At 65.5% G+C, this 11,754-nt stretch overlaps 1 protein-coding gene across 2 annotated transcripts; it reads right to left on the reverse strand.

Annotated features, from left to right (window-relative positions):
- Positions 1-6,513: 6,513 nt before the first annotated feature.
- EIF4E1B (eukaryotic translation initiation factor 4E family member 1B) lies at positions 6,514-11,205 on the reverse strand. Of its 2 annotated transcripts, none has more exons than XM_039485409.1 (7): positions 11,147-11,205; positions 10,159-10,256; positions 8,452-8,547; positions 7,964-8,027; positions 7,599-7,712; positions 7,053-7,192; positions 6,514-6,779 (listed from the first exon to the last, which is right to left on the reverse strand). In XM_039485409.1, exons 1-7 carry the CDS (start codon positions 11,162-11,164, stop codon positions 6,665-6,667), a joined length of 645 nt encoding a protein of 214 aa, XP_039341343.1. In that variant the 5' UTR covers positions 11,165-11,205; the 3' UTR covers positions 6,514-6,664. The 2 variants fall into 2 exon arrangements, with proteins under 2 accessions (XP_039341343.1, XP_039341341.1); XM_039485407.1 differs by having other exon boundaries at positions 10,159-10,307; positions 11,147-11,176.
- Positions 11,206-11,754: the final 549 nt, after the last annotated feature.

Consider the following 11,754-nt stretch of genomic DNA (forward strand, 5'->3'; position numbering starts at 1 on the left):
GTGCTAGAGTTCGACCCCCCCAGCCCAGCCCAGCCCGGTGCCAGGGTCCGGCCTGCCCCAGCCCAGCCCAGTGCCAGGGTCCGGCCTGCCCCTGCCCAGCGTGGTGCCAGCGGCTGCCCCCGGCCCGGAGCACAGCCAGGCCAGCCGGAGGCTGCAGCCGGCGGGATCGCGGTGCGCACAAGCCCCCGGCCTGGCTCACCCCTGTGATGCAATAGGGAGCGGGGTGGATTGACCTGGGAATGTCCTTCAGTTTTACTGGGGCTGTCTGCATGGGGGAGGGGACAGCAGGGGGTGACTTTAGGGGAGGGACAGGACCTGAGCCTGTAACCTGAGCCGGGTGGGGGGCCGGGAAGCTGGACAAAGGGAGAGGGGGAGAGGAGGAGGGGGCAGAGCCGGCTGGAGGGTTTTGGTTTCAGTTCTGGGCTGGCTGGGAAGAGGCAGGAACCCCAAGTCTGGGGTCTAAGCTCCTTGCCCCCCAGAGGGACCTGGCTGAGGGGTCCTGGCTGTACCCACAAGCCCTGCTTGGGACTGTGTCCTGTCGGCTAATAAACCTCCTGTGTCACTGGCTGGCTGAGAGTCCCGGTGACTTGCAGGAAGAGGGGTGCCGGGCCCTGACACCCCCACACTCCGTGACACCCTGGCTGAGAGTCCCGGTGAATCGCAGGAAGAGGGGTGCCGGGCCCTGACACCCCCACACTCCGTGACACCCTGGCTGAGAGTCCCAGTGAATCGCAGGAAGGGGGGTGCCGGGCCCTGACTCCCCCACACTCCGTGACACCCTGGCTGAGAGTCCCGGTGAATCGCAGGAAGGGGGGTGCCGGGCCCTGACACCCCCACACTCCATGACAACCCAGCAGAGGACGTTGGAGCCGAAGAGCAGGTACTTGGTGCAGCAGCTGACCTGGGGCCCTGGCAAGGGCGGCTCCTTGCCAGGCATGGCGGGGCCTGACCACTGCTGCCCACCTCCCTCCACTGGCTCGGGGCAGCGCTTCGCACCCCCCTCCCTGGCGGGAGCCGCCCCATGCTCAGCCCTGCGTGCCCAGCAGGATCAGGCCCTCCTAGTTCTCCCTGGCTCCTTCCCAGAGCGAGCCAGGCCCGGGGAGAGGGCGCAGGCTGCACTGCAGGATGCCCGAAGTTCTGTGCCCATTAGCCCCCTCCACTCCCCTGGGCACTGCCGCCTGGGCCAGCTCCCTGGAGAGACCATTGCTAGAGCCAGTCACTGGGTCCCCTCCCACCCACACGCAGAGCAGGCCTCAGGCACCCGGCTGCGCCCCATCCTGGACACCGAGACGCAAGCGCTGCCGGGCAGAGCACAACCATTGTGCTTCGCAGGCCAGAGCAGGGCTCAGCGCATCGTGTGTGGGCAGTAGGCCCCCGCTCGGCGGGTACGTGGCAGTTCCCTGCCCCAGCCCCCCTTCATGGGTGCCAGAGCCCCAGCCCTGCATGAAAAGGAGCCAGGCTCTAGCAGGGAGGCTCTAGCAGGGAGCCGGGAGCTGCAGGGAACCAGTGCAGCGAGGTCTGTGTCTGATGCACCAGGACAGCTCCCAGCTGAGGTCAGAGAATCATCGAATCTCAAGGCTGGAAGGGACCTCAGGAGGTTCTAGTCCCACCCCCTGCTCAAAGCAGGACCAGACCCAACTAAATCATCCCAGCCAGGGCTTTGTCAAGCCGGGCCTTAAAAACCTCTAAGGAAGGAGATTCCACCACCTCCCTAGGGAACCCATCCCAGTGCTTCACCACCCTACTAGGGAAAAAGTTTTTTCTAATGTCCAACCTAAGCCTCCCCCACTGCAACTTGAGCCCGTTACTCCTTGTTCTGTCATCTGCTACCACCGAGAACTGCCGAGCTCCATCCTCTTTGGAATCCCCCCTTCAGGTAGTTGAAAGCAGCTATCAAATCCCCCCTCATTCTTCTCTTCTGCAGACTAAATAATCCCAGTTCCCTCAGCCTCTCCTCATAAGTCATGTGCTCCAGCCCCCTAATCATTTTCATTGCCCTCCGCTGGATTCTTTCCAATTTGTCCACATCCTCCTTGTAGTGTGGGGCCCAAAACTGAACGTAATACTCCAGATGAAGCCTCACCAGTGCCGAATAGAGGGGAATAATCACATCCCTCGATCTGCTGGCAATCCTCCTACTAATGCAGCCCAATATGCCATTGGCCTTCTTGGCACCAAGGGCACACTGCCGACTCATATCCAGCTTCTCGTCCACTCTAATCCCCAGGTCCTTTTCTGCAGAACTGCTTCCTAGCCATTCGGTCCCTAGTCTGTAGCAGTGCATGGGATTCTTCTGTCCGAAGGGCAGGACTCTGCACTTGTCCTTGTTGAACCTCATCAGGTTTCTTTTGGCCCAATCCTCTAATTTGTCTAGGTCCCTCTGGACCCTGTCCCTCCCCTCCAGCGTATCTACCCCTCCCCCTACACTGATCCCTGTGAGAAGGAGGCTGAGCTGGAAAGTATCGGCTCTTCCCCGCTCATCCCAGGGTGTAAGAAAGGATCTGAGGCCCAGGAGCCCAGCAGGAGGAATATGAGTCTCACGGGGGGGGGGGGGGGGGTGTGCAGCTCCCGGAGCCCAGACGGGCCCCAGGACAGCAGCCTAGGGAGCTGCATGCTCATGTTTGGACATTGCATGAGCCACCAGCAGCATCTCGATTTCCTGGGCAGTGCCTGGCAGAGCTGCCCCTGTATCCCAGCCTGCCCCCGGCGGGCAGTGCACCCATGGCCACGTGCCGAATGGCTGGGCCGAGGGGGCTCTCCCGGGAAGTTACTTAAACGCCCGACCCGCGGTGTCCCGCAGAGGCTGCGCTTTTGCCCTTCAAGCCCCAGGTCCAGGCTGCCCCAGCCCTCCCTTCAGCCCAGAGAGGGGATTTCAGGCCAGGCCCTTTCCAGCCCCCTGCCCAGAGACGTTTGCTCAGTCTGCGGCTGGCCAGGTGTCCCCCCGCAAGCTCCCCAGGGCAGGGCACGTGGCTCAGGGACAATACAGAGCTGAGCAGGGCCCTCCAGGTCCCAAAGTGCTGCCAGGCGGGTGCATTTCCTGGGCTGATCACCAGAGGGTCAATCTTAAACCTGCCCACAACCCAGAGGAAATTCCCTTCCAAGCAGCATCTGGCCTGACCTCCACTCGCCAGGGCCTGCCCCCCTGCCCAAGGGGTCACATGGCCCAGGAGAGCCCAGCCCCTGCCCCTCAGGAAGGGAGGGAAGCTAATGACAGAGCTTAACCCCTGCTTGCAAAGCCCTGGGAACTCTGCCGCGGGCAGAGCAGAAGGGGGGTTGGGTTTTTTCGTAGCTTTATGGATTTGGGACCAGAGGGAACTCCTGGCTGTGGTCAGCACAGTATAGCTCAGGCCCCCCAGCTATGACCCAGTCCCTCGTGCTTCGGCTGAGGTGCCCACTCCAGCAGGGCAGCCAGTCTGGACCCGAAGCCAGCGAGATGGAGACACCCCCCCCCACACACACACACTTCCCGGGGACTTTGGCCCAATGGTTGATCACCCACATGTGAAAAACTTCGTCATTGGAATTTGGCTGGCTGCTTCTTCCAGCCACTGGGGCCTGTTCTGCCGTCCTCCGCTCGGTCAGAGCCCTTTAGCACCCGGCCATTTCTCCCTGCGCTGGTCCCTGCCAGCCCACGCTCTGTAACTCACTCCCCAGGCAGTTTCCAGCCCTAACAATTTTTGTGGCTCTTCTCTGCTCCCTCTCCAATCTTTCAACAGCCTTTTGAGATCAGGGCCACCAGAGCTGGACGCAGCGTCCAGCATCGCTCTCAGTCAGGCCACGTACAGAGGGGGAAAAAGGCTTTCTGACCCTGCGCCCCTATTACTCATCCAAGGATCACCCAGCCTCCCCCTGGGAGTGCGTCCCAGGCCACAGGCCAGTGCTCTGCTACACAGGCAGCTAAGTCAGACAGCAGTTACATCTACAGGTTACCTGGTGTGACAAAGCAGGAATTTTTTGTAATATGTTTATGAATCTGGCACATGCCTCAGTTTCCCCACTACTGTGCATGACTGGGGGGCAGGAGGATTAAGGCTGCTGTCAGGGCAGCCTGAAAGACAGGGTGTGTTTATGTCACCCCCTCGGCTGGGTGGAATGAATAGAGTCATTAAAGAACTGGCTGCAACTGACCCAGGTCAACAAGTCACCTGGAGAGACAACTGCAGCCGCTGAGTGGAGACCCCAGCTCCAGAACAAAGGCCTAGGCTGGGAGGAGAAGGGGGAGGCTCTGGAAGAAGCAAGAGCCCAGAACTGGCTTGCTCCAGGTGGGCTGGTGAATTGCAGTTTGACCAGCTGGGTCATGGCTCTGGGCTAACATCAGAGCTGGTGCTGCAGCCAGCTGCCTGCTAAACCCTGTTCTGTGCCAGCGCTGGGGGAGGGGGCCAGGGACACAAGCCCCTGTGGAGGGGACACGGCTGTCCCAGGGTCTGTCTCAGCTAGATGCACTGAGCAGAGCTGCTGGGGGAAGCAGGAGGCAGTGAGGCCATGGGGACCCCAAGGCAGGAGTGGGACCCCTGGGGGTTGGCTCCCTGCAGGGGCTCGGCCAGGAGTATGTTCACACACTGGGGCGTAGCACCGCTCCTGGGATCCGTGACAACTCTACCAATCTCACTTTCATTAGTGCACGAGAGGCCAGTCAGCCCCACTGCCGGGCGAGGTTACCTGCTCAGGGCCTCAGTTTCCCCATCCTCCCCTGCCCCTCAGGGAACGGGGCTTGGGAGGGTTTGAGGTGGACGGGAAGGGACGGAGGCATTGCCAGCTGGGTTTAGAGCCAAGGCGCAGCTCGTCCCATCTCCCGGTGAAGCAGACGCTGCAGAGGAAGATGTATGAACCCTGTGAGGGGCAGAGGGGGATAATCTGCCCCCCCCCCGAGGTCTCCCACCCCCCAGCCCCCCTTTCTAGACCAGCCTCGGCTGCTTTTCTCCTCCCCCATCCTGACCCACAGCCCCTTTTAGCCCAGCCGAAGCTTCTCCCCCCTTTGCTGCTGCTCCTCACCCACAACCCCTCGGCTGCCTTTGCCGGAGGCCGCTCTGGCAGCTGAGCAGTGCAGGGACTCTGGCCCTGCTGCCCAGTAGATACGGGGAGCTCGTGTGGCTCCGTATGGATCCGTCCCTCCCAGCACGGGCTGTGAAAAGCCCTCGGGAAAGGTCCTTAAACAGCGCTGCACCGTGGCTGCTGCCGGAGCTGCCTAGGCCCAGTGGCACCAGCCAACGAGCTGCAGCAGGGCCAGGAGCAAAGACCCGAGCAGGCCTTAGGCTGGGACGTCCCCTTCACGGACGGTTTTAATGAAGCCAGAAGCCGCAAGGCAGGTCAGCGCTGCCCCTGCTGCGGGCTGGCTCCAGGCTGCTGAGCCTGGCCTGGCCCGGCCCGAAGGGCAGCTGGGGGCAGGTCTCTCGGACCTGGGAAAGCGCCGCCTGGACGGCTCAGCCCCGCTGTTCCCCGGGCAGCTGCCTGCAGAACAACAGCCCCCCCCCTGTGCACTGGCCCATCAGCACCCAGAGCCCCGGCACAGGGAGCCAGAGCCTGGCCAGCTCCATGATCACAAGAACCCCGAGCAGCATCTCACCTCCTCTGTGGGGCCACGCCCTGGTTGGGCCCCACAGCAGCCCCTGGGGCAGGGAGCTCCTGACACTGCTCCCCACAGCCCACGCCGAGGAGCTGCACCAGGCAGCCAGGGCTCCAGAGCCTGGGGCAGGGGTCCAGCGGGGGGCTCGCGCCTTTGCCTGCTGGGCTCCTTGAGAATGCCTGTGCACACTCGACCCCTGCCAGGCATCAAGGCCTCGTTCTGGGGAATGGGGGAGGGCAGCAGCTCTGTGTCACATGCCCCCCCCGGCAGCCCACTCCGCTGCTGGGTCAGCACTGCCCAGAGGCGGCTTGGGACAGGCTGCCGGGCTGGGCCCGTCCAGAGCCAAGCAAGGTGCCCCCGTAGCAGAGTGTGAGTGGAGCTGGGTGCTCTGCGAACCCCCCCGTCCCACCCAGGGAAGCCCAGCAGCAGGCACCCCACAGGAACCACCAGGCTAGGCTGGGGCCAGGCACCGGGAACGTGGCCCTGTCGCTCTGTCCCCTCCCGCGGCCTGAAGGAGCAGGAGCCTGGCGTGATTCCAGTCCCGGCCATGCAGAGTAGGGCCCCCTACCCCACACATGCTCCTGCTGCAGGGGAAACCGAGAGAGGGGAGCCCTATGGGGCAGCTCCCCCTGCGCCAGGCTGCTCAGGAGCAGGGGTGGGCACTGCGGTCCCCAGGGCAGGGCTGCAGCAAGGGGTACCTAGCTGGTAACAGCAGGGGGGCTGGACCGCAGTCCCACAGACAGAGCTGGGGGGCACATCACTCTCCATGTCAGGTGGGCCCAGCCTCCCCTCTGTGCACCTGCACCAGCGGGCATCTGCCCAGGCGTCTTCAGTGCTGGAGCCCACATGCACCCTCCCGCCCCGCGTTCCCAGAGCCTCCTCTGCTGGAGCTGGCAGGCGGGGGCGCGAGGCCCAGCCCCCTCCCCCTGCAGGCAGACACAGAGTCAGTGTTTGGATGCAGCACTTGCATTGTGGGAATTTACATCTTGCTTGCCACAGCAGGCAGAGTCCTCCCCCAGCCCAGCCCAGTCAGGGGAAGGCCCCAGCCCCCACACCCCGGCAGGGCGCTGCCGTCACAGTCCCAGGAGTCCAGCCCGGCGCTCACACCACAAACTTGTTCTTGGTGAGGGAGCCGCTCTTGGTGGCCGTGTCCGCGTGGGCCTGGTACCCGATCACCACCTTGTGGGACAGCCCCAGGCGCTCCTTATACACCCGCCTGGGGGAGAGAGAGAGAGAGCGTTCTTGGGTTCTGCCCTCCCCACCCCCACAGCCCCCGGCACTCCCCCTCAGCCTCGGGAGACCTACCAGCCATGGGCCCTGCTGCGGGGAGCCAGAGGCACCGATGCAGAACAGCACCTGCCCAGCACCAGTGGGGAGCTCCCGGCAGTCACTGCAACAGGGCCCGAGCCCAGCTCGGCGCCAGGCCTGCAGAGTCCCGTGCCCGGCCCAGACCCGCCCCCCCCAGGCAGAGCCATCGGAGCCACGTTACCCAATGTGGGTGACCCCGTCCCGGTTCTCCGCCTCTCGGGTCCAGACGGCGATCTTGTCTCCCTTGGCCCGGATGTTGATGACGGCCCCGCAGACGTCCTCGCTGTACGGGCCGAACGTCTCGCCAATCAGACACAGCAGCTGCATTGGGGGGAAGGTCCCTGGGTCACCCAGGCGGCCAGGCCAGCACCCATCCCCCAGGGGGGCAGCGCGGTGCCCTTGAGGAACCGCTACTCTGCCCCACGGCAAGGAGGGAGCTGCTGGCTCAACCCAGCAGCCCCCTAGGCCCCCTGGGAGAAGCCGGGCGCGCCGGACCCGAGAGGCCCTGAAGGGTTGATGGTGAGGAGCTGCCGAGGATTCCTGCCCCACCGGGGAAGCTGTGTCTGGTATCCAGCCCGCCTTGCGCAGAGGGGTCCTCGCTGGGACCTTTCAGAGGGGCAGCGGGGCCGGGGGCATGACAGAGCCTGGGGGCGTAGAACCCGCCCAGCCCGGCTGCGGGACGGGGCACAAGGGGAGCTCGGGGCGCAGGGGTGCAACTCTCACTCACCGTCTCCAGCCAGAAGCGGTCCAGCTCCGTGTGCCTCTGCTGCTTGGCCAGTGTGATGAGCCAGCGCCCGCCCCGCTTGTTCCGGTTGTCTTCCCACATGGGCTCGATCCCGTCCTGGGCCAGGGAGGTGGCGAGTCAAGGGGCGCAGGCAGCAGCCAGCCTCCCCCAAAGTCACCCCCAGCCTCTCCTTCCCCCAGCGTCGCGCTGCCCCTCGGCTCGTCTCACACGCCGTGGGCGGGATCCCTCAGGCCAGGCCCTGGCACACAGACGGACCCAGCGAGCTCCCACCCCCTGGGGCCAGCAAGCTCCTCGGCACCCCTGGGTGCCCCCGAGGACGGGCACTGCCAGGGGCGGGGGGACCCTACCTTGAAGAGGGAGTAGTCGCAGCCCGACGTCAGCTTGCTGGCCAGCTGGATATGGCTGTACAGCCTGCCCGGCGCCGGCACGGAGAGAGCGGGTTAGTGGCTGACAGAAGAATCTGGTGCAGCAGCCCCCCAAAGCCCCTGCCCCCCCCCACCACCACCTGGGGCCCACCTGCCCCCCCCACACCACCACCTGGGGCCCAGCAGGGTGAACACCCTCCCCTGTGGGTCAGACACTGAACCCCAACTCCCCTCTGCCAAGCCCCGGGGCCTGGGCACAGTCCCCATGCAGACACCAGGGGCGAGGCCAGCCCCGACTCCCGGGCTAGCCCCCCAAGGGGCACGCGCCAGCTGCCCCACCACCGGGCCTGCAGCCAGTCCCTCCTGCCTACGAGGGACGTCGCCCCCCTCGGACAGGGGAGCCCCCAAGATCCCTCTGCACAAGTTGAAGCGACCCCGCCCCCGGCAGCAGGGACCCGAGGGGAACTCACGCCCAGAAATCCTCCGCGGTGCTGAACTTGGTCACCAGGCGCAGGTTCGCCTGCCACGTCTTGCTCTTGTCATTTTTGAAGAACCAAAGAGCCCACCTGGAGGGAGGGGCAGGGCAGGTTAGAGCCACACAGTGAGAGCAGACATCATCCCCCCCTCTCCGCCAGCCACCCAGCCCCTGCCACGCTCACCCAGCCCCTCCGGGCCCACACAGCCGAGAGCAGACATCACCCCCCCACCCAGCCCCTGCCACGCTCACCCAGCCCCACACAGTGAGAGCAGACATCACCCCCCCTCTCCGCCAGCCACCCAGCCCCACACAGCCGAGAGCAGACATCACCCCCCCCCGCCCCTGCCACGCTCACCCAGCCCCTCCGGGCCCACACAGCCGAGAGCAGATATTCCCCCGCTGGCCACCCAGCCCCTGTCATGCTCACCCAGCCCCACACAGCCGAGAGCAGACATCACCCCCAGCCCCTGCCACGCTCACCCAGCCCCACACAGCCGAGCAGACATCACCCCCGCCCCGTCGGCCACCCAGCCCCACACAGCCAAGAGCAGACATCACCCCCGCCCCTGCCACGCTCACCCAGCCTCCGGGCCCACACAGCCGAGAGCAGATATTCCCCCGCCGGCCACCCAGCCCCTGCCACGCACCCTCTCAGCTGCATGGGCCAATAGGGGCTGGGTGACCAAACACCCCCACACAGGCCCTTGTGCCCACCCAGCCACAACACCCCCTCTGGCCATCCAGCTCCCAATCAGCCCGCCAGCTGCCACCCCCTCACCCCACACACCCTGTGCCCTCCCAGCCCAGCCACACCCCCCCCCAGCCCCCGGCCACACACCATGTGTGGCGACCCAGCGAGGCAGGCCTCTGCCACCCCACCCCACCCCCACTCTACCAGCTCCCCTAGCCAATATAACCAAACCCAAATCCCCCCCCTGCACTGACAGGTCTGCGTCCCCCCCACCCCCCATCACAAGGGCTCTGCTTGGCTGGCTGCACTGACACGCCCAGGCTCTGACTGGTCACTGGGGTGGGGTTAGGAAGGAGTTTCCCCAGATCAGACTGGCAGTGCCCTTGGGGGGGGGGGGGGTCACCTCCCTCTGCAGCACAGGGTGCGGGTCACTCACCAGGATTATCTGGGGGTGTTTCACTTAACCCTCTCCCTGCCACTGCAGGGCTCAGCCCCCGGTGCCCCTTGTCCATCCATGCCCCCCATCTGTCCCTGTCCAGCCTGCTGTGGGCTGGGAGATTCTGGTCTCCTGTCAATTGTTGAGGGCGGGGGGGGGGGGTGGGAAGAGACACTGGGGGCCGGTGACACATGGGGTCAGACTGGATGATCAGACTCTGTGACCCCTCTGAAGTCCAGGACCCCACGTGGCCTTTCCCCAAAGCTGGGGGTCTCCAAGGGGGGCTCCCATCTGGCAATCAGAGCCACCTCTACCTCCTGCTCTGCCCTGCGGCTACGGCCAAGCACCACAGGCCCACAGCACCTCTGGGGGGCAGGGTACCCCCAGGGCACCTCACCAGCCTAGCCCCAGGGTGGGTGTTTCACGGCAGCACCCGGGCGAGCAGCACAGAGCGCTGGAGGAGGGACCCATGCGGGGTGGGGAGCGACAGGCAGGAATAAACAGGGGGTGCCAGAGGCCCTCCCCCCCCACAAGCTGCAGCCCCCCCCCTCCCCCCCCGGCCCAGCCGGTACCTGTTCTGCAGGGGATGCTTGTCCAAGATCTCGGCAGCGAGTGCCTCCCTTCGTGCCTTTCGCCGCCTCTGCTCCTCTCGCCTGTGCAGAGCGCCCCCCTGCCACACACCGGCGTAAGGCGCGTGGCGGGACACTCGGCCCTGCAGACTCTGCAGGGCAGGGAGGGCTTCAAGGGGACCCCAGAGGGTGGGCGAGCAGAGCCCCTGAGTAACCAAGCCAGCCTCACCCCAGCTCCAGCCCCACAAGCACTGGGTGCAGAGCGCTCCAGCCCCATGGCCAGAGACTAACAACATGGCTGCCGGAGCCCCACATGCCCCGAGACAGGGACTCCCTGGCTCAGGACCTGCCCACAGAGGCCCCAGGGCAGGAACCAGGCTCCAGAGCTGTTCAGCAGCCGCCCCGGGACCCAGCCTGCCCCACACACTGGCATGCCGGGGGGGCACAGGGACTGTCACTTTGGCAGTGCTGCCAAGGTTGCTGCTTGCTGTCTCCTCCACACCCTCAGCCCCCCACCTCCCTCCGCTGCCCCCCCAGCACTGCCGCTGCAGGGCTGGGACATGCCCCCAGGCAGAGCCTGCCCCAGGGCTGCTGTGTCAAGCCATGTAGGGCCAAGCCTGCCCAGCCACACTGGTGCCATGGACCTGCCTGCAGCCACCTGAGCCCATTTAACCCAGGGGCTGGCACAGCCCTGGGCAGAGCACACGGCAGGGAGCATCCTGCCCAGGCCCCAGGAGCCACTGCAGCAGCTGGGACCCTCCCAGCACAGGGCAGGAACGTGTGGGTTAGTGGCAGGGGAACACCAGCCCACCCCAGATCCTGCCCCCTCCCTGCCACCCCCACAGCAGGGCACTTTAAACTGGCTGCTGGGGGTCTCCCATGAACACTGCAGAGCCAGGCCCTGGCTCCACACACATGCCCAGGGCCTGGCACCTCAGGCTGGAGGAGGAGCTCCCAGTGGGAGCAGGCAGGTACCCATGGTGCAACTCACCATCTCAGCTGCAGCCATCTTCCCTGAGTGGGGCCCACCCCCTGCACAGCTCCTTTTATCTGGAACCCAGACTCTTAAAGGCCCAGCTGTAATCACCTTGCGACGCTGACCTCTGACCCCAGCCGCTGGAGGTCCCAGAGCCCTGGCCGCAGTTCATGGGCACTCACGAGGGGGCAGTGGGGTCTCTCCTGCCCCAGGGCTGTGCATTGTGGGACCCGGGCTCTGATTTCCCGAGCAGCCCCACAGCCCCAAGCAGAATGGACGTGGGGGGCAGAGGGACATGCTGCCCTGGCCCTGCCTCCATCTGGGGCTGCGGGCACCAGGGGCCCCTGGCTCCCCATCTGAGTCACACCCTGGGGCCGCGGGGGGCTGCACAAGAGCCAAGCCTGTGGGTTATCCCTGCCCCACTGCGCTCCCTGCATTCCCCCAGCACTGTCCCACTGCACTCCCTGCATCTCCCCAGCCCTGCCCCACTGCACTCCCTGCCCCACTGCACTCCCTGCATTCCCCCAGCCCTGCCCCACTGCACTCCCTGCATCCCCCCAGCCCTGCCCCACTGCACACCTGCCCCACTGCGCTCCCTGCATTCCCCCAGCCCTGCCCCACTG

The sequence above is a fragment of the Mauremys reevesii genome, linkage group 8 (assembly GCF_016161935.1).
Source record: "Mauremys reevesii isolate NIE-2019 linkage group 8, ASM1616193v1, whole genome shotgun sequence".
Lineage (NCBI taxonomy): Eukaryota > Metazoa > Chordata > Testudines > Geoemydidae > Mauremys > Mauremys reevesii.